Consider the following 22146-nt stretch of genomic DNA (forward strand, 5'->3'; position numbering starts at 1 on the left):
ATGGGAGTCTGATGCCATAGTGAGCTATGGGTATATTTAAGAAAGTTGAGCAAGAGGAAGTTATTAAAGGCAAAAAGGGAGGAAATTTACATAAGATAGAGTTAATTGGTCTTGGCAATGGGAGGAAGGAGTGGCTATTAGTTCATAGGGCGAAGTACTGTTTCTGGGAAAGTATTCTGCCAGGTTTATCTTGTTTGTATTGTTGCAGTCTTACAGAACTTTAAACTTTGTTACAAAAATCTGTTATAGTGAGAGAGAGGTGCAAAGCACTTAGTTTCTGTAGAACTCTCCTGTGAGCCTTAGAAAGCCCTTGAGAAAGTATTTACCTCAAACAAGCAAGGACTCTGCCCCTTCATTACTTCCTGGCTCTAATTTTGTCTGGGTCTGATGAAAGCAATTTCAGTATACATCATCAACTTTCATACCATATGACCAAAAAGCCTTTTCATGTATCATGTGTCTACTTATTAGTTTTAGAGCTTTTCCCAGTAATAAGACTATAAAAGGTCAGAACTGGAAGTCACTTGGCAGATAGAAATCTGGTCCCATTTCATAGATGAAGGGCTGTCATTGTGATGCTTAAAGAGAGGCAATCCTGACTTAACTGTGTGATGGATGGCCTGTTCCTCTGATCTTCTTCCCTTAGAAATAGCCCATCTCCCTTGATTTGGCATCCTGTTCACCATGAAGCATTTAAAAAGAAACCATCCATTCCAAGTACAACTGTCCAATCGTATTTATGTACAATTTCTGGTCCAATTTAACAATGTTTACTGAGTGCCTACCAAGGTTGACTGTGGTCCAAGGCACTGGGCTATAGTTGAACCAGTACTTTAGAGACACACACAGAAGGCTCTGACTCCTAGAGGCTTTCCTTTCCCTACTAGTTAGAAAGTCAGGGTACAAATTCTATTATAGTCATTTTTCTCTGGATGATTTATTTGATGATGTTGTTTATCTTTAATATTTCTTAGTGTGGTTCCCCCTCCTCCTTTCATTTATAGAACAGAGCATGGAGCTAAAGATTCTTCCCTTATAATCAGCCTATTTGTTCTAAGGAGGCATTTTATCTATACAGAGCATGGATTTGGAGGAGGTGTTGGGGTAATACTATCAGAGATCAATGTGCTGGTCCATTATTGCTCTTTTTGTTTCAAAAGACATTTGCTTTTTAGATGAGGTGAGATCCTTATTTAGATCACAGGGATTCTAGGTGACTGCTCTAAGGGCAGTCAATAGTTGCTTGGTCTTCCTGTTTATATGGTGCCCAGTCACCATTAGCTTTTTGTCTTCTTCTGCTGCAGCTCATTTATCTTCCTCTTGGCCCAGAGGGAGAGGAGGTGGGGGGTATGGACAGCTGACAGTGACACCCCCTTGACATAACTTCCAACACTAGCCCTTGACTCTCAGAACTCAGAGGGATCACTCTCCTGCTCAGCTAGGAGGTGGTTCCCTCCATGGTGATTCCTGGCCCCAGGTGGGGAGGGGGAGCCCCAGACCCCTAAGCGCTCCAGGCAACGCCAAAGGCCAAACGATGACAGGCCTTCCAGAGCGGGGAGTGGAAGTGAGGCACTTCACCCGGGACCAGGAAAGACGGCCGGGCCTGGGAGTGGCAGTGCGCTCCCCCGGGCTCTGGGCCGACACTGGCTCCCGCCGGTGGGGAGGAGAAGGAACCAGATGGGCGGGTTCCAGCGTGTGCGGCGGCGGTCCTGGGGCCGCCGGCTCCTCCCCGCGAGTGTGCCTGTCTGCTGCTCTCCGCGCTGAGGCAGTGCGGCGGCGGGCGCGCCGAGGCTGCCGCCCAGCGCCCTGGCCGCGGCCATGCCCGGGCCCTAGTGTGCCTGCCGCAGCCCGCGCCGCGCGCCCAGCAGCCCCGCGCCCAGCAGCCCGGCGCCCGCCGCCGCCTCTTCAATGGGCAACCTGCTCGGCGGGGTCAGCTTCCGCGAGCCCACCACCGTGGAGGACTGCGACTCCACCTGGCAGACGGACTCGGAGCCGGAGCCGGAGGAGCCAGGGCCGGGCGGCGGCGGCCAGGGCCCGGGGCAGGAACCCGAGGAGCCCGCGCAGCCTCCGGAGCGAGCTGGGGGGCGGCCCCGCGCCAGCCCTGCGCCGGACGAGGACGCCGAGGAGGCTGGCGCCGAGCAGGTACGCGGCCCCCGGTGGCCTCGGGCCGGGCTCGAGCGCCGGTGAGAGGAGCGAGCGCCGAGCACCCCCTCGTGCCGAGGGCAGGGGTGCTGGGCGGCTGCTGGTCTTCTGCGCCCCGACCCCTCCGCGCCCGCTGCTGTCTAGAGGCTCGGCTGACCCGAGAGGCCTGCAGCGGCGTGGAGCACTGGGGTCGCCCGCCGCTGGCCTGGGCCCTGACTCTGGGTACGACAGGGAAGTCCCTCAGGGCTTAAACCCAACTTGAATGGGTTTTCTTTGCCTCTGCAGCTGGGTAATGGGAAGGTGGGGTGGGAGGAACCTGGCTAAAAATAGAGGATTGTGAAAACTCGACTAGTGCGTGTTATTGGTTTAAAAAAAAATGTATTACGAATAAAATGGGACTGCAATTGCCAAGCAGCTGGCAGTGTCTCTTACTGTGGGGTCTACAGCCATTAAAAGTACTGCGGAAGCCTCTCATCCGAAGTTAAACTTCGTAGTTCTTATCCCAAGTAAGGCCTTTCACCAAGTTCAGGACATTCTTCAGAAGTGTTATTTCGCCTAGAAGACTTGTTGATCCAACAATGCTTAAACCATTCGACTAATACAGTTTGGACGAGAGGTTAGTAAAGAAGTAAATGGCATCTTTAACTTCTGGATTCAAAAAATAATCAGAAACTTGAAAAAGGAGGAACTACATATTCTTCACCTTATGAAGAAGTGTGCCTCGTGTTTGAGGTTTGTGGTTCCCTATTAGGCCTTCTATCAGTTACCGGGCAGCAGCGAGAGTGTGAAAACAGAGTCCAAACACCAATGTGACCTCCCGGTTTTAGGGGAACCACCACCTACTTATTTCTGTGAGTGCTGCCCCATCCATCTTGATGATGATTCTGCATAGGTAGGGAGGAACCTAACTATGTTTTCTTAGTGGAGGATCTGACCAAACATGCTATTTAAATGAGCTGCAATTTCAGGGTGAAATTTTTCTTTTAGTTTTCATTTTAGAGAAAACTGAAGCTTACAGAGAATGAAACTGCCCAAGATCATATAGGAAGAGAAATATGCAAACCCAATTATGTCTGTTATCACAGTCAGAATCTTGGACTTGTTGGAATCCTGAGTATACCTCTCCTCTGCCTATTGTGCTCTGGTTGGCTCCTCTGTCATTTACATTGCTAATTTAACCTTAGGGAAATATTAGATGCTATTCTGGTGTTTTCTCCTTCTATTTGCTTCCCAATTAACTTCTATAGAACTTCTTCAGAAATTTGGGATATCAGTCTAATTAACCAGGTCAATCTGTATGAAACAATGTAATTGAAGTTTCAAACAGGTAATTGCAACCACAATAAACAGTAGGCCACATGCACCCTTTCATTCCCATTTAATGGTTAATTCTCATTGGTGTCACCATATAACTTCTTAAAAAAAAAAATACATAGGAATTCAACCTTTTGACTGTCCACCCCATTTGTTCCCCACTAACAGTCAATCCATTTGCAAATACTATTGGAGCTACCTGTAAAGTACATTACAGACTGACTACTTCTCACCACTTGCACTGTTGTCATCCTAGTCCCAGTGAATATTGGACAAATTATGGTACCATTAACTAAGATGAAAAAGTTCAAGGAGAAGCAGCTCTGGAGGGTAAATCAAGGTTTTTCTTGAGTTTAATATCCTTTTAGATATCCAAGTAGAACAGTTGAGTAGTTAATTTTATTTATGAATAGAGCATTTAAGATCAGAGATAAAGTCCAAGAATATAAGAGGTCATCCAGGAGTGGGGAGGAATGAGAATTAAGTCCTGGTTACTCCTGTGTTCAGAGATATAAAGAGAAGGAACCCCAAAAGGAAGTAGACAAAAGGGATAAGTGAGACAAGAAGTAAACCAAGAGTGTGGTATCCTGAAAACCAAGTACTAACAGTGTTTCAGGAAGGATGGAGGCCTTCACTGGGTCTGTGCTGTTGGGAGGGCACCAAAGATGAGCATTGAGAATTGGTTTGGCAAGATGGAGATTTGTCTGCAAAGTTCCCAAGAATCATTTTGAAGGGGTGCTGAGGATAAAGCTTGATTGGGGTGGAGAATGGTGAAAGAGAAGAGGAGTAGGAGTGATTCTTTGATGATTTACTATAAAATTAGAAATAAGGATCTATAATCAATGGTGGCCTTGGAAGGTGTTGTGTGTTTATTCCAAGATTAAAGATGTACAGTATGTTTGTTTGCTGAGAAGACTGATCCAGAGAAGAGGGAAATTTTGATGATCCAGGTAAGAGGAACTATATGTTAAGGAGCAAGACCTTGTTTGAGCAGGAGAGGGGGTCAGGACAGAGAGTCCAAAAGAAATAGGGGCTGAAGGTGCAGTAACAGATACTGCCAAGCTGATACACTTAGAGGCTGGAGGGTATAGTCATTCTCATGATTATCCTGGGAAGCAGGTATGGCATGAGTCATTATCTCCATTTCATAGATGATAAAACTAAGATTCAACCAAGTGATTTACTTAAGTCCTCACAAATACTAAGTAGCAGAATTAAGACTCACCTTAGTCTGACTCCAAGTCTTGGGCTATTAATATTATACTAAATTTTCCATATATCCTTCACTTTTAGTGCAACTGAAGTTGATTCAGACCTAATTAGTTGGGCTTGGAACCTGCCTGATTCTTGCACTGTCACTGGGCCCTGGGTCTTGTTCAATTTCCCCTAACCTCAGTTACCTTGTTTCTAAGATGGAAACACTAATCATTGTCAGCCAGGTGTGTTGCAAGAATCAAATTAAATAATATACATGTAAGTATTTTATAAATGAAAAAGTGTTTTCTATACAAGTGTAAGATGATGATTCATATGGTTGTAGCTCAGGCTAAATAGATTCAGAAACTTGCTAGGCAGAGCTATTTTGAAACGTGTGGCAAGGACCAGACTTTAAACTTTCCCTTGCTTATGTAACATGACGGAGTAACTAATGTAAAATATCAGAGGATTTGGTATTAAAGCATCTCTGTACTTGTAGTAAGAGTGAGAATCACACCACTTCAAAGATGTGTGAAAATTGCTTAGAGGATGTCAGTCTGTCAACACAGAGGGGGGCAGGGACAATGAGAAAAGAGTTTGGAGCAAAGCTCATAATGAGTATTCAGTTCTAAACATTGTAGTTTTCATTATTTTTGTCGTTCTCATTGTCTTTCAGCGTGAACTGGACACAAAACATATTTTATAACAATATGTATAGTTAGAGAGTGCAAATTCATGATATTGACCTGCATCTTTACATTAAAAATGGGGGGTAGGAACTTCATGGGAATAAGAATTTAGCTTAGGATGTAAATATTATGAGTGAGCTACCACATGTAAATTACTTCAATCTGATGTTCATTCCATTTGAGAACATTTTATTGTTTTGAGTGTATATATTTTAAGTTTGCTGATTTATGTCACCTCACATTATCATTGAATGAACAGATGATTATCCATGCTTTTGTGTACTTGTTATGGTGCTATAAAGGATGGAGTTTAGAAAGCTATTTAGTTTGTTTTAAAATCATCCTTTCATAAATATTGCTTGACTTCTGTGCACAACTAAATGTTGCAAATTTAATGACAATTTTTCTTTGTAAAATTGATTTATCATTCTAACTTTTTTAAGTATTATCTAAAGTATTCTAAAATAAGCTTTGTCATAGGATCATTTGGGTAACAGCTGGTAAAATACATGTTTTGAATTCATTTTGAGTTCTGTTTCTGATGGATATCGATCCATAACATTTGTCCTCCAAAGGCTTTAATTTAGTAATATGCCATAGGGCAAAAATTTTTGGTACAAGTAAGGAAAACAGAATAGTAGCAAATGTTACTACTATTACTAAAAGACAATTATAATCTTTTTATTGTTCTGGGCAAGTTGAAAATTTTCAGACTTTCTTTATGGGTGTTCATTATTTCAAATTTGTTCTGGAAATTTTGTAGTGAAATTTTCTTGCATCAACATGTAAATAGAGTTTCACTTTTTATTTTAGGGTGGTGATTCCTCTGAAGCAACTGCCAAACCAAAGAGAAGTTTTTATGCTGCAAGGGATTTGTACAAATACCGACATCAGTACCCAGTAAGAGTGTAGGATGTTTTTCTTTTAAATGTAAAATATTTCCCTTCTGTTTTCCTAATTTTATGGTGCCAATGAGAAAAACATCAGAAGGGTCCTTGTGCCTTTTTTTGTATTTCCATGTACTAGAGATTGATTTATTTTTTCCTTTAGCAGAACTTCAAAGATATCCGATATCAAAATGACTTGAGCAATCTTCGTTTCTATAAGAATAAAATTCCATTTAAGCCAGATGGTGAGTAATCTGCTACTTTGGTAAAAAGCAAACTTAGCATACACCTGGGTATTCTTTGTTTATTCCATGGTTAGTACATTTTTATTGCATCTGTAAACTGACTTTACCATTCAGTCAAATGTGTCTCCAAAGTCCTAGGCTTTAGGATTGTGGACACACTTGGTAAATTCTGGAGGAGTAGCATTTGTTAGTGATACCTTCCCACAATTTGTATATCATCACTATTATCTGAAAGGTACTAGGGGCAATGTTTTGTGAACAGAAAAGACATTTATAGATTTACAGAACCATAAAGTTTTAGACTACTAAGGATTTTAGAGGAGTTCAAATTCAGCTTTCTCATCTTAAAAATGAGGTCAGAGGGAGTTCAGTGATTGACTTGCTGGGTCACTCAGCTAATTGTCTTGTTAGGTCTAGGTTCTAGGGTCCACTGTTCTTTCCAGTATGCCATACCCTTAAATTATTTAGAATGTGAGTGAAAATGCTGTCTGTATTTGGAATTATCTTTCCTGTCAGTTTCAGAGCTATGGGTCAGGAAGATACAGCCATCCCAGTTTAGTATTCCAGGATCCTGGGAAAGGGAGTGAGGATGCGGTAGATCTCCATCTACTTCTGCCAAAAAAATTTGTCTCCTTCACAACTCTACAGTTGCCCTTGTAGGATCTTTTTCAAACCCTTAGGGAGAGGATGCAGCTGCTATGGTAATTTGACCACAAAATTGCATATTTCATTGAAGCACCACACTGTGGTTCATGATGGGCAGCCTCATTTTATCCAGGTCAAACCAGGGAAGCTGAAGCCAACTTCTCTCTTTAGAGTCCCTTTCTGTTTGAGATGACTATACAGTTTTGGTTCTTGCTCCTTGTTCTTCATGGAAACTGAGCCAAATCCACATCAAAGTGAGTCAGGAAATGAGGGTCATGGATTGTAAGACTTTCAAGGTGGCAAGATATTGCATTCTTTGGTAATCTGGAGGAAAGAGATCCTGCTTTTCCTCCTTGAACTGGAGGAAAGAGATCTAAAGGCTGGATTGGGTATTAAGAGGAGGGAGTCCTAGTTTGTGTACTGAGAAATGTATAAATTGGGAATCAAGTGGCCACATCTGCTGTTTTCGAACTTTCTGGTGTCCTAAAAGCCTGCTTGAATTTGAAGGAAAACCTCTGGATAAAAATGCACTTTCTGTTTACTAATGATAGAAATATGCTGCTTTTATTTTAGTCAATGGAAAAATATTAACTAAATTATTAGTTTTGTTAGGACTTGGTGTAAGAAAACCTTTTGAAGAAATGCACATAGTTTGTTGATTTGTCTCTAATTTGAATGTCATAAAACTCAGCTAAAGAAATGCCTTTAAGTGTTAGAAATAGTGAACATAAATTTATGACAGTATTTAACTCTATTTTTACATTTCTAGTGGTGAATTTATTTTTGAGTTAATAATTTAAAGCTCTGGCAGCTTCAAGCAACACACAAAATTTTTTGTATTTTATCACAAAATTTATTTTGAAACCTTAGATAATGGGGGTCAAAAATGTTAGCTAAGGTCACATTAAACCTTATTCTAGTGTATTACACAAATGTGTCAATTCACACACTTTGCTCTCCTGTGTGCACACAAATGCACACTTGCCAGTAAGCATAATTTGCTGTGGTATATTTTACTTATTAAGTGGGAACAGAGGTCATTGGAGGGGAAAACAATGACAAAGGCAAATGGTTTTAGCATTTTACCAAGTACGGAAATGGTGATCTCTGGAGGAAAGAAGGAAGTGAGCTATGTTTAGAGAAGTACTATGCTTCTATTTTCATAAGATTGACTAAATGGCTACATAGTCAATTGTAAGGACCTTGATAGACTTGAGTATCAGGAGGATTTTACCATAGGAAGTTCTTGTAGGGGAACACTGGGACATGGTAAAAGAGTATACTCTTCAGAAATAGAAAGACCTATGTTCTACTCCCTAGATTTATTTTTTCACTAGTGTGTGAGCAGCAAATTGCACAATTTCCTTAGTAAAATGGGAGAATACTGAGAATTTTTTCTTACAGGGCAGGTAGTAAATATTTGCAGATTAGCAAGTCTCTGTTGCCAGCTACTCAACTTTGCTATTATAATATAAAAGCAACCATAGATAATACATAAATTAATCTTTGTAGCTGTGTTCTGATAAAACTTTATTTATAAAAGAGCTAGCAGGCCAGGGTTTGCCAACCTCTACTGTAGAGTACATTGCCCAATAGAATGTTCTGTGATTTGAGTACTATTAATTTTTTTGTGCTTATAACTGAGTATATGGATAGGATATTCTTCTTTAAAAAACATTATTCTTGTGTACTATTTTTAAATTTTAAAAAGTTTTAATATAAAACTCAGGTAATTCAAATCTTAAAATGCCTTCGCAGTGTTTTAATCCTCTCTTTCATTTTCTAAATATTTACCGTTTAGGTGTTTACATTGAAGAAGTTTTAAATAAATGGAAAGGAGATTATGAAAAGCTGGAGCACAACCACACTTACATTCAATGGTCAGTTACATTTTATCTATCTTGAACCATGTCCTATTTAATTATGTATGCTTTACAGACAATGTTAATAGAAAAAAATTTATTTTTTTTTTAAAATAGGCTTTTTCCCCTGAGAGAACAAGGCTTGAACTTCTATGCTAAAGAGCTAACTACATATGAAATTGAGGTAATGCAGGCTCATTTCATTTTATGTAAAGTGGCCAAATAATAGTGTCATTTTATTTTCCTGGTAGCTACTAAGTCATGTCAGCTGACCCTTTTTTCCATTTTTCTTATTAGGAATTCAAAAAAACAAAAGAAGCAATTAGAAGATTCCTCCTGGCTTATAAAATGATGCTAGAATTTTTTGGAATAAAACTGATTGATAAAAATGGAAATGTTGCTCGGGCTGTTAACTGGCAGGAAAGATTTCAGCATCTGAATGAGTAAGTAAAGCCCTTGTGATAAATAAATGGTATTTTCCTGTAGTCAGAGTTCTCTGTGGAACATAGGAGTAGCTAGCAGTTGGGCCAATAATTTATGTTCAAAATTCACTCTGAAATGCATTTTATTCCTTGTTCAATATTCTAAAATAAAACAATAATGAAAAAGAACTAAATTCCAAGTAGAAACACAGCAGTTTAGCTTCAGAGCTGTTTCTTGCTGAAGTTCCCACGTGTGGCCAAATGAGCTTCTTACCCTCTTCCCACCACAGTATTTGGAATTTATGGTTATTGTTTACATGCAATCTTCTGTTTTCCTTCTACTGGGCTTCTTGGGTCACAGTCAATTTCTAACACCTTCAAGCTTGATGCTTCTTAGATTAAATTCATGATTTAAGCCTATGATGTATAGCAATCATTATATAGAAACGAGATGTACCTGTGCCTTTTACTATAACAGAGGAGATATTATAATTATCTTTACTATTTAGGTAAAATCAAAAACACATGTTTTAGCTACTAACCCCCAAAACCTACAAAGAAAAATGTAACATAGCTTATTTGGATATGTTCTGCTATTTTATTTTGCTTGGATATTTATATCTTCCATCAATACTTATAACCAAAAGCTTATTTTTAAAAATATTTTCTTCATACGCAAACTGGCTTTTTTTTTCTTTTAATTATAGAGTAACTTATAAGAGCTGGACTATAAAACCAACAGTTTTAAAACACTTTTTAGCACATTATAATTAGCTAACTGGGCAAGTACTAAGAGGAAAAAAAGAGAACAAACTTAAGTAATTCAAAGTAATTCTTTGGTCAGAACAATGTGAATTTTGGCATCAGTTATGTAAATGATTTGTCTTCTAGGACTTTTGTCTTGCTTTGGTAAAATGGGTATAAGAAAGTTGAGCCTTCTTTTTCCTTTTTAGTTATTATCAACACTATTAAAATGGTAACTTGTATGAAAATACTGAGGATATGTGCATAAAGATTATGATTCTGATTAGCCAATCCCTTAACTCATAACTCAAATTAAGTTTTGATGTGTGTGTGTGTGTGTGTGTGTGTGTGTGTGATCTCTACCTGAGTAGTGCAGGTAAGTATCTCTGGACAAAGTTTCTAAGCACTTAGGTCACGCTGTCAAAGAAAGCTGTATGCTAGTAGCCTATTGTTAGGAAGGATGGTTGAAGTAAGCCTTTAGAAAGGGTCGGATAGGACCACATTTTTTGTGTACTCACATATAGCACTTCAAAGCTTCTTCTTTTCAACTTGGTTTTGGTCAGAATAGCAATCTTATTTAGTAAATTTTTGTTGAATGAATAAATCATGAACAAAATGTGGTTTTCAGATTCAAATCCTCCTTGGGTTTTACTGTCAGATCCTCTGATTTATAGCTATAAACAGGGCCCTTTCTGAAGGCTTTAGCTGAAAGATCTCCTGTCTTGAGTCAGGGGAGGGGAGTCTGAATTAACAGTCCTTCTCAATCTGCTCCATCTAGCTACCTTTCCTCTACTGTGTATTGTCTCTCTTTGCCTTTCCAGTTCTGGATTAACTGTCTCAGAACCTGCCAGAAAACATTTCCTCTATGGTTTAGTTGCCAAAAATTTTGTCGACTAGATTTGAACAAATCATGTGGGATGATATGAAAATGTCTATTCCATCTTCTTTTTCTGTTGGGTCCTTTTCTCATTTATTCTTAAATGTCACAGTGTATATGTGGTTTAATCTGTATGCCATCTTAAGTTTTCTAGAGTAGGCAAAGAACTCAGTATACTTATAGTAGCTAAGCAAAGGAAAATTACTGAATCAAAAGAAATGAAATAACATGGACTAAACAAGTGACCATTTTAAAAGAAGTGAAATATTTCAAGTCATGAGAGTACAGAGATATAGACCAACCACTAAGATGTAATTATGATTTTATTTGTAATCAGCTTAGATTACTGAGCCATACTGGGACATATGTTAGGCCCAGAAATCCCTTCTAACTTTCCTATTTTCTGGTTCTTGCTTTTTGTGTGTTCTCTCTTCACCTATCTAGTTTCCTGGCCATGTCCGACTGTTTATTGCCTTTACGTCTGTTGAAGCCCAATTGCTTTTCTATGTGTTGTACATCCTCAAGACTGCTTGTAACACTAGTGGGTTTTAGCCACTCTCCTCTCATTCATTGTGACACTTACATCAAATCATACTGAAACACCCAATTGTTCTCTTCCGTAATTTTATTTCAAATCCCTGATCATCATTTTCTTCAACCCAAGTTTTTGTCCTTTTATACTGTAAATATGTTAATTGGAGAATATGTAGATAAAGATAAATGTGTACAGATATTTTAACTTGACCATTCATTGAAGATTAATTGTATGAAATTGAGCTGGTTGCAAATACATATTCATTTTGTCACATAGCATCTCTTGTAAACATTCTTCCACCTTTCCATATATCAATTTTTCATAGACATGTGAAGCAGATGTTACTCAAGAGTTTTCTCACTAAGTTGTTCAAATACACAAACTCCATACAAATGTAACAATTAAGTCAATTCTACTGTTGGTGACACATTGTCTTAACTTCACCCAGACTGTACTGTCTCCAAACACTCTTATTTCTTAACTATGAAAAAATACAAATTCATAAAACTAAAACATATCTGTGCTATTTTTTGCCCTTTAGGCTTCAAAGAGTTGGATGTAAAGACACTACTTAGTATAACAATACTTAGTATAATACTTGGTAAACATCCAGAAGGATAGAGATGTTAAAAATTGTTGTTACACTTGTCTTTTCCAGTGTATGGTTAGCCTGAATCATTAAACTTTGTTTTGTCCACATTCTTTCATTAAAATATAAGGCCATGGGAAAACCCCCTTCCATACCTAAAATAATTTGTCAATATCCTTCTCTACCATTCTCAAATAATTTCCTAGTTATTCCTAAGTGAAGACTCTGAGTACTTTTGGAAGCTAGGACAAAACTTTGTAAAAAGGGAAGTGTCTGAGCTATAAAACAGGTTTCAGAAAGTAAGAAATTTAAGTGCTGGTTCTGGTTGTGTGGGAATGTTGGATAATACATACCTGAGCTGTTGATGACACACATGATTAATATGTGTAGCTGAAGACTCCTTTAGGCTTTGGTCTGGCCTGTGTAAGGCAAGGATTGAGCTGAATGAATTTGTGGAAGTAGAGTACGAATAGTGAAAAACACACTGGGAAAGCATTAATCCAATAACGGCCTTAGTTTTGAGATAGAGAAGAAAGATGTTAGTGTTATTTGGGGAAAGATTGCATCTTTGGAATGAAGGCCCACAGAAATGAGATTTAAATTTTTCTGATAGTATAAGAGGAGGTGAGAGTGACCAGGATGGAAGAGAATTAGGTTATTAATTTGGAACAGGTACAAATTTGGTGGTTCTCAATAACAAATCTTTAGAGATAATGATAAGAATAATAATGTTAAACAGTATCCAATATTTGTTGAGTTTTTCATGCCCTATATATCTATAAATTCACTTGATCTTGATTTTTACAAAAGTCCAGCAAGTTGTGGGATGTTTTCCCCATTTTATAGATGAAGATACTGAGACTAAGAGAGTCATCATGATTTCACATAGCTGCTAAGTGACAGAGCCAGAGTATGACTGACTCTGAGGCAACTGTTAAATGATGCTCTGTTAAATAAGTCATTTTTGCATCCTTTGTCAGAATTGTTCTAGCTGGGTAGAACGGTTTTTGCTGCTTTCCTTGTGAATTTGACTTACGTGGTGGATTTTGCTGTTTAGTTGACACTATTAATAACACCATTCAGCTTTTAGATAATGTTTTTATGTTCAACCCTAGCTACCTTTGATGAGTACTATACATCATTGGTAGTGTTGCAGCCACAGAAGTTACCCCTTATCCACAGGGTATAGGTTCCAAGCCCCCAGTGGATGCCTGAAACCCTGGAAGGTGTAGAATTCTATGTATACTATGGTTTATTCTTATACATACATGCCTTTGATATAGTTTAGTTTGTAAATTAGGCATGGTAAGGGATTAATAATAACAACAACTAATAAATAAACAGAACAGTTTTAATAATATACTATAAAAATATTATGTGAACATGGTCTTTCTTGTTTTCTCAAAATATTTTATTGTACTGTACTCACCCTTCATATAATGATATGGTACTATGCTATGGCTGGTTGTGGTAGCTCCTATAAATGCTCTTTTAAACCACTTGTCCTCAGTCCTTGGTGAATTTAATAAATAAACAAATTAATACCAGGGGGCATAAATTTAAATCTAAATATTTTTCCAATACAAAGAACTAAAAGGGCAGAGTTTGTTTTATACATTTGAGTTTCACATAGATTGAGATTACATTGAGGTGTAAAGTTTTCATAAACTCTTATTCTTTTTATCAATATTTAAGAAAATCATTACAAGGCATATTTCCTTGTCTTACACTTCCATAAAAAAATGTTTTCCCAATAGTTTGTATTCTCCTGCTTTCTTCCCCTTAGTTCCCACCATCCACCTCATTTTATTCAATCCTCTCTTCCAGGTCCCAGCACAACTATTTAAGAATCACCCGTATTCTCAAAAGCCTTGGTGAGCTTGGATATGAAAGTTTTAAATCTCCTCTTGTAAAATTTATTCTTCATGAAGCTCTTGTGGAAAATACTATTCCCAATATTAAGCAGAGTGCTCTGGAGTATTTTGTTTATACAATTAGAGATAGAAGAGAAAGGAGAAAGCTCCTGCGGTTTGCCCAGAAACATTACACGCCTTCAGAAAATTTTATCTGGGGACCACCTAAAAAAGAACAATCAGAGGGAAGCAAAGCTCAGAAAATGCCGGGCCCTCCTGCCTCTAGTCATAACAGTCAAACGTCTATGCACAAAAAATCCAAGGACTCCAAAACTTCCTCTTCAGCTGTTCATTTAAATAGCAAAACAGCTGAAGAAAAAAAAGTGGCACCAAAAGAGTCTGGGGAAGAGACAGACAGGCCCAGCCCAGAGCCCAGCAATGAAGCTGCCAAACCAGAAAACACAGAGGACAGTGATACTGAAAATTCAAATGCTCAATCTGAGAAAACAGTTACTACTCCAACAGAAAGAAAGGAGAGTTCATCTCCTTCTGAAAAAGAAGAAGAGGGCGAAAATCATAACAAAGACTGTGAAAATCCTGGAAATACCAGTTGCCATGATGAGGTACTATTACAGTGAATTATCAGAAAATCAAAAGCCAGTTTAGGTTAAGGGAGGAAAAAGCTACTGTCTAATTTATCCTAAAGAACAGAGATGATGTCATGTTTCCACTGTTAGCCACCTGTTTGTGTTTTCTCTTGTAAGCATTTTGTTGTTATTTGTTTATTTTGGATGACAATGAATTGGATATTTAATGAGAGGATTTAAGACCACATCTAATAAATGAATATATTCTGTAATGGTTTTAGGATGTGAGTTTTCAAATTCTGTATATAACAATTACTTTAAACTTATTTTCAAGGTGTCTAGAAATAATCATGTAGTATTTGATATGCATGTCAAATATGTTCTTTCAAGAGACTACAGATTCCATGAAAAAAAATCAAGACAACATTTTCATTGTGTCTCCATACTTTTACCTGATTTTTAGATTAATTTTTGAAGTAGGAAGAAAAAGTTTAGTTTTTCCAGATATATTCAGAAAATATTTTGAATTCTTTGATCCTAATGCTTCAATGTGTTTATTTTTAGATTCTGATAAGTGAAATGGAGGTCCTGGGGGAGCTCTGACCTCCCCAGCTAATCTGTCAGTCCTGCTGTCTTCTTAAGTCTCCCTCTCTCGCCGTTGAGCCGCCATCTTTGTCAGCTACCAAGTGTATTTATAGTATACATTAGGATAATCATTTTCTTGACATCTAAATGGAACAGAGGACAACTTTTAATTGTATGATTTCAGAGTATTCTTTAAAATAATAATAAAAATATTTTCTGTATTAAGTGCTTAAAAACAAATTTTGGTGCAAAAGTCCAAAAAAGAACTTTACTTAAATGGCTGTTCCACATAAATTTGGTGGTTGATTCTGGATGCAGATGACTGAAGAATTAAAAAAGGAAAAAAGGAAATTATTCATTTTTAAAGGGCATGCCTCTTGCACTATCAATAGGCATATCTCTTAACTCATTAATATATCTCAGTGATATGTGGATTATTAAATTACTATGTTGTTTATTCTACAGTGTATCTTTTAATATATACATATATATAATTTTGCATCTTTAATTTATCAAACTTTCAAATCGAGAATAGTTTGAAATTTCATATATTCAGTTCTAGTAAGAACTTAATTTATTACTAATACTTACTGAAAACAATTTTATTTCCAATAATATTATACTAATTACTATTAAAATCAGAAAATAATCAGAAACACTGTGATGAGAACTTCAAAACATATACACAAATATGGAAAAAGCAATGAATATATAAACATTTTCACATTATATCACTTAGAAATAAATTGACTTTTTTTTTAATCTCTCTTTCACTTTTAAGAAAAGTTCTATTTACTTTAGTCCCCTGGAGGATTTTTTTATATGGCCTATTTCATATCCCATCATATCGTCTTCTGTTATATTTATTGATCCACACTTTAAGCAGTGGATTTCTAGAAAATAATCACACTGATAGTATGTTTTTAGAAATATGATTTTATTGCTTTGAAATTTATGCAAAAACACCCCACTTGCTTAATCTTGATTTTTTTCATGAAAGTCTTAGTAGCACTCATGTTTTATTTCATGTTTCAATATGTAGAATATAGAATACCTTATCATTTTTAGTTCCTATAACATGTCAAATTGAAGTACTAAGAATTTGAGATAACAGTTTAAGTGTGTTATTTCCTTTTTTTTTTTTTTCTTTTTACACGCAGGAAATACATGGATCCTCTGACATGGTGCTTGTCATAGCAGTGTCCCTGTAGATCTTAATAAACAGTTCCACAGAGTTTAGTGGATAAGAGTGAATTGTCAAATTAGGCTGAATTATAGGAATAACATTAATTTAATTCAAAATATCTTACTAGTTGTGTATAGACAGTGTATAGACACTTTCAGACTGCTTTCTAAATGCTTAATATTAAACATGTGACCAGATTAGTATCTGGTATCTATTAATACTTTTAATATTTTAATTTAACTTCTAATATTTTTAACAGTTACAGATACTAATCCGGTCACATATGTTTAATATTAAATGTTAGTAACTGTTAATAGATAAGTAACTGTTAATATTTTAACAGTTACCATTACCAGATACTAAAATAAATGAATATAATCTGAACTACTTAGAAATTACAGCATATTAAAGCCCTCAGAAGAAAAACATTTCATTTAACAGTTTAATTTTTAAAATATTATTCTTTATGAGGGATTTTGTTACATTGTGCTACTTTATTTGAGAATACTTAGTATCAAGGGGAGAACTTCCTGGCTTCCACCCAAAATAGTGGCCTTTTTCCATCATGTGTTTTTTAAATGTATATTCATATGTGACTATAGTTTCCTACATTTAATCTGTAAATAACTAATGAGAGAATTATTAAGTGGATAAGTAGGGATGACATTCCTTTTGCAGATAAAAATTAAATGTCTAGAACTTTTTATAATAAGAATACTTTGTATATTTAATGGTTTTTTAAAATAAGATCTATAGATATGTGTTTATGTGTGTCTTAGATATGAAACTGCCCCCATGGGTTTAACTTCTGTTTTGTATTTTTAAAAACTACCATGTGCTTGCAGAAATTTACAGAGAAGCTGTTATAGAAAATTCAGTGAAGCATGGCCAAATAGCTAGAAACATTATTGTATATTTGCAAATATAGTCTTTATTGTTGTACTACAGGCTGCAAGGATAGTTAATATTGGCTATTAATAAAATAGTAACTTGAATTTCATGGCAAATAGATGTTATATTGCTTGTTTAGTCTAGTATATTTCTAATATTTTGTGCTTTCATATATCAAAGGAGATAAAATATGTGAAATTATTTTGAAATACTGTAAAGTGATATATAAGATATATTTCTGTACAGTAGAGAAGTTTCTAACATTAAGATTATTGCACCATTATACATTATCATGCTCAATCTCATAAAAAATTCAAAAGAATCATAAAAGAAATGAAGATATATCTGCTTTCTCTAAATCAAGTCAGTTGTCACTTTAAAAATTATATTGTAGAGTTTTGTTTTAGATTTTGAGAGTACTTTTTTTCCCAGCTTCAAAGAGAAAATAAAATTTACAACTCAGGAGTTCTTAGGGAAGTTCTGGTATTTTTTGCTAAGTATTAAAAATATAAGCATAAAAATGGCATAAAACCTGTTATAGTCATTATGTTTCATATTTTGTCATAAAATTACCTATTCTGCTTCTAGCTTTTATACTTTAACCTGAGTGAAAGTATGATGAAAAAGGAAAAACAGTATAATATATCTCTGAGTTAGTCTTTAAAACATCATTTTGGTAAAATAAACCACATCAAATTGTCAAAATTTGGTTAGATTGATGAATAAAAGAATATTTGATTAATTGTTTTAATGCTAAATGTCCCAAGTCAATAGAGTTATGGCTGAGTTTATAATCCACTGAGTAACTAAGTCAAACATTTATTTTTTAAGAAACTGTATTAGAGGTTTTTCTAAAATCTCTGTTATGTAAACCAGGAACAGAAAGATGTTGCTTAATTTAATTTAATGACATCTACAAGTCTTTAATGTCCTTTGAGGTAAGTAGATCCCTTGTTACAGAAATGTTTTCAGGATTTCTATTTTGTTTTCCATTAGAAAATTCCACTTTCTCTTTGCATGTGCGTTCAATATAAGGCAGGAATTAGACATGTTAGGGTCATTTAAATGCAGGTGCAGTTGTAGTGAAAGATGATCTGAGGAAATGTTGGACTTAGGAATTGTGTCTGTCCCCTGACTTCTTTCAGTATTGAGTTCTGTGTGGCTCATTACAGGAACAGATTTGTGTGGGCAATCTCTAGGGTGACAGTGAGTCCTGCCCTGCCTTCTGCCTTGTTCTAGTTATCCAACCCACCCAGCAGATTGTGTTCAGGGACAAACTGTAGAAATCTCTTACTACTGAAATTAATAATCTTATAGTTATGAATGCCTGGAGGTGTCCAGATGTGCCTTAATGAATGTAAATGGTTTTCATTCCAGTGTTTACACTTTTACTCCATTGTAAAATCTTGTCATAAGGAACTATTCAAACCATGTATATCACATCAGTTATTTTAATGAAATTTACTTTGGTGCTTTATCATTTTGGAGAAATTGTCATTTGGAATAAGAGCATAAGTTCATAGAAAAGTGTACTCACCACAGTCTATGTGATGTTTGACAAGAGTTTCGAGGAAGAAAGATTAACCTGTATTGTTTCATGTGTTCATGCTTTTTCTTTGCTACATGCTCTAATTTTCACTTTAACCATTCCTTAGTTACTACAAGTAATATTTATCTGTGTTTTACTTCTTTCTTGTTCTTAGATTCAGATGGATGCAGAAAATGGTGTTATATAAGAGAAGTCATTAAAACTTTAATCTCAGTAGATGTTTGTAGGAACCTAAAATTAATTTGAAAAACTTATGCTATAATCTTATACATTTTTTAAAGCCCTGTTCTTTTTTTTTCTTCCTAGATTAGAGAAAGTGTTCTGTGTCATCAACTTTTCCTATTTTGTTGTGAAGTTTTTTGTTTTAGTTATTTGTGGGAAATAACTACTTAATATGTTGTTTTCCTGGATCAAAGTCTTCATGTTGGAGACTCTTATTAATTTTTTTGTATTATGGCCCAAACCTTGGCTAGAGGTGGAGGTCAGAGAGGGAGAGGTGACTAAGACCCCAGCAGATACTTTGGGGAAATGGAGCCTGCACTGGGTTTTACCCTCTTCATTGACCTGCTGGGTCCTCAGGGCATCTTCTGGATCATGAGCATGTTGAGCCCTATGATTTCTGACCTCTGGGGAGGATAGGCTGCTTTGCACTCCACACACAATTTTAATGGGTATCAGTTTTGACAAAATATCTGCTGTAATTTATTCGCCACCACTTTGTAGTTGTTTACAAAATTGTGAGTAATTAGGATCTGCTATATAAATTGTGACTCTTTATAATTATCTTAGGAAGCATTAAAATGCCAACCCTGCATGCACCCCCCCCAACCTTTAATAAAAATTTGGTTTCCTTTTTCAGAGTAACATACAAAAACTTTAAATAAAATGATTAAAAGAAAAGGTAATAATGCTCACATGTTATGCTAAAAGATCTTTTTTTGTAAATCAGAACACCTTAAGAAAAATATTTAAATTATGATATTTATCATATTTTCATTTTTTAAATTTTAAAGGAGTTTGTGTAGCAGTTTCTATTCATTAGGAGATTAGTTACATATAAGTTTAGGTCCAAGAAATGTTCAACTTTTGCACTCATTGGTCAATTGTTTTGTTTTCTCCAGTGCTAACAGATTTAGTTTCATGTGGAAAAAAAGAAAACTAATGAAACAAAAAATTAGAAACAGTAATAAGAAACCACAGAAATAAAGACCACAAATTATAAATTTGTACAAGTGTCAGTATTATTGGAAGTAAGTGAGGAATGGTCTAAAGAAGGTCAGTGGTGGGATTCGCTCTGAGAATCATCTCTGAACTATTTGTGCCAAGGAGATCAGGGATTGATGTGGAAATAGATCTGTCAGTATACTCACTTAAACCACAAATTTTGCCTACTCCATGTTGGAATCTTCCCTTAGACTGATGGAAGTAATCAATGATCAGATACCAAGTTTAATTCCTTTGTCTATGTGTACCAACAGTCAGTGGTTTTACCAACTAGAAGTTCAATTGAGGGACAGGCTGCAGAGCAGGAGAAGGACTCAGTGACAGGTGGGTTGTTAAAGAAGTACTGTTTCCCACATGGTCAAGAGCTGCCAGCACAGTGATCGTGGGGCATTACCATTCAGAGAAGCAAGTGAGAGCAAAACCTTAGGTCCTCTGACAACTTCCCACCCCCCCTTTTTCTTAAAAAGGGCTTTTACCTATTTCCCAAGTAGGATATTGTCTTATCTTTTGTATTATCTAAGACGATCAGTCTGGCTAAGTGTAGTCACTACTTAAAGTTGGAAACTATCGTGTCCTTTATATTTTGAATATTTAGGAAACCGGATATGATTCTTACAAAGAAGTGTTTTACTTGTCACATAAGCTCTGATTATCCAGTGGCCACTGGGCCTTCTCTGTGCTCTGTATTCAACTGCAGTGTGAACTACAGAATGCTATGCATGTTTGTTAGTACCAATACCATGTGTATGTGGTAGAAGTTGTAACCAGTTTCTGGATCTGTATGGTACTATAAAATACTTATTTTATAATTCTGTAACTGTATGGCAGTGTTATGCCAAAAATGTATAAAGAGCAATAGTTTTTGTTGCTTACTGCTGTATTTTAAAATATTGTTTCTAAAATAATATATTTAGAATTCCTTTAGAGTAATTATTTTTAATAACTATTGCCAAATATACATCCTGTAAAGCTAATAAAAGCCAATTCATCTTAGGTAACATTTTAGCCATTGTTCTAGAGTCCATTATGTTGATTTTGCATGATTAAAATATTTTTAGAGCTGGAAAAAAAATGACTTGCTGTTTTCCTGTGATTAAACATATTTTTATGATTAACATAGAAGGTTAACATTATTTCCTTTATCCTCTGAAATAAATATTTTATTGCAAAGGGTGAAATCTTATTTACATATGAAGTTATTTGTATTGTGAGGTTTTATAAGACAGAAAACGTATAAATATACTCAGGTGTTAATTGTTTTCTTTTTTAACTTTTCCATGCAGATTTTTAAGGTATATTTTATATAGATTAATGACAGTGAATAACTAATGGAGATGGCTTTTTTTTCTTCATTAAGCAGGCTAATGTTTTAGGAAGTCAAGTTTTTGATTAAGAAAAATGCAGTTGTGAGCTCAAAGAGGAGAGGTTGCTCTGGGAATCTCAGGACAATGGGGACAGAAAAGAGGAAAAGCAGGACATTTTGGTTCAAGTACATTGACCTATCCAGGCAGGAAAATAGAAGATGAGAGAGCGAAGGATGAATTGTGCAAAGAGAGTAAGTTCACATTGGGCATAATTGAGAAACTGATAGAAAAAAAAGTAGCCATAGTGGTGATTGAGCAAGGTTTTAACTGAAAACTTTTGGATGAATTGCTTAGTAGAAAAAGGAACACACAAAAACAATTATTGTCATAGAGGAAGAATGGAAACATTCTGGTAGCAGAAGATAGAAGGGTTTTCTTTTCTGCACACAGTGAGTATCTGAAGGCAATTTAAAATCTGGAGAAAATGGAATTTCTCAGAATAGTGAGAAATGCAGGACTGAGCTTGCATTTCTACAAGAATGTAAAATTTAATAAGGGAGAGAATGTGGAAAAAAAAGATTTACAACATTTCCGTTATTTTAAGGCTCAAGTGCATGCAAAGCAGGCTTGCTGGTGTTGCAGGAGTGGAAGGACATCCCAACCTGGATTAAAGTGCTGATGGGCAGTTGGTTCCTGTGAGTGAATTTAGGTTTTGGTAGTGGTGGCTGAGTCGTCAGCCTATTAAAGGGAACACACATGAGGATTATCTTGCCTTTGGGATTATCCCCATGAATATGTAGGATTAATTAGAACAGCATT

At 36.1% G+C, this 22146-nt stretch overlaps 1 protein-coding gene across 6 annotated transcripts; it reads left to right on the top strand.

Annotated features, from left to right (window-relative positions):
• Positions 1-1844: 1844 nt before the first annotated feature.
• Positions 1845-21193, top strand: Ogfrl1 (opioid growth factor receptor like 1). 6 transcript variants are annotated; one of them, XM_046443001.2, is made up of 8 exons: positions 1845-2142; positions 6156-6242; positions 6393-6474; positions 8921-8999; positions 9099-9165; positions 9279-9424; positions 13976-14624; positions 15153-21193. In XM_046443001.2, exons 1-8 carry the CDS (start codon positions 1909-1911, stop codon positions 15189-15191), a joined length of 1383 nt encoding a protein of 460 aa, XP_046298957.1. In that variant the 5' UTR covers positions 1845-1908; the 3' UTR covers positions 15192-21193. The 6 variants fall into 6 exon arrangements, with proteins under 6 accessions (XP_046298957.1, XP_046298958.1, XP_046298959.1 ...); XM_046443002.2 differs by having other exon boundaries at positions 6396-6474; XM_046443005.2 differs by lacking the exon at positions 1845-2142 and adding an exon at positions 2765-4406.
• The last annotated feature ends 953 nt before the right edge of the window (positions 21194-22146 follow it).

Source organism: Marmota monax, unplaced genomic scaffold (genome assembly GCF_021218885.2).
Source record: "Marmota monax isolate L192 unplaced genomic scaffold, Marmota_monax_Labrador192_F-V1.1 WCK01_AAM20220418_F8-fsc00091, whole genome shotgun sequence".
Taxonomy (NCBI): Eukaryota; Metazoa; Chordata; class Mammalia; order Rodentia; family Sciuridae; genus Marmota; species Marmota monax.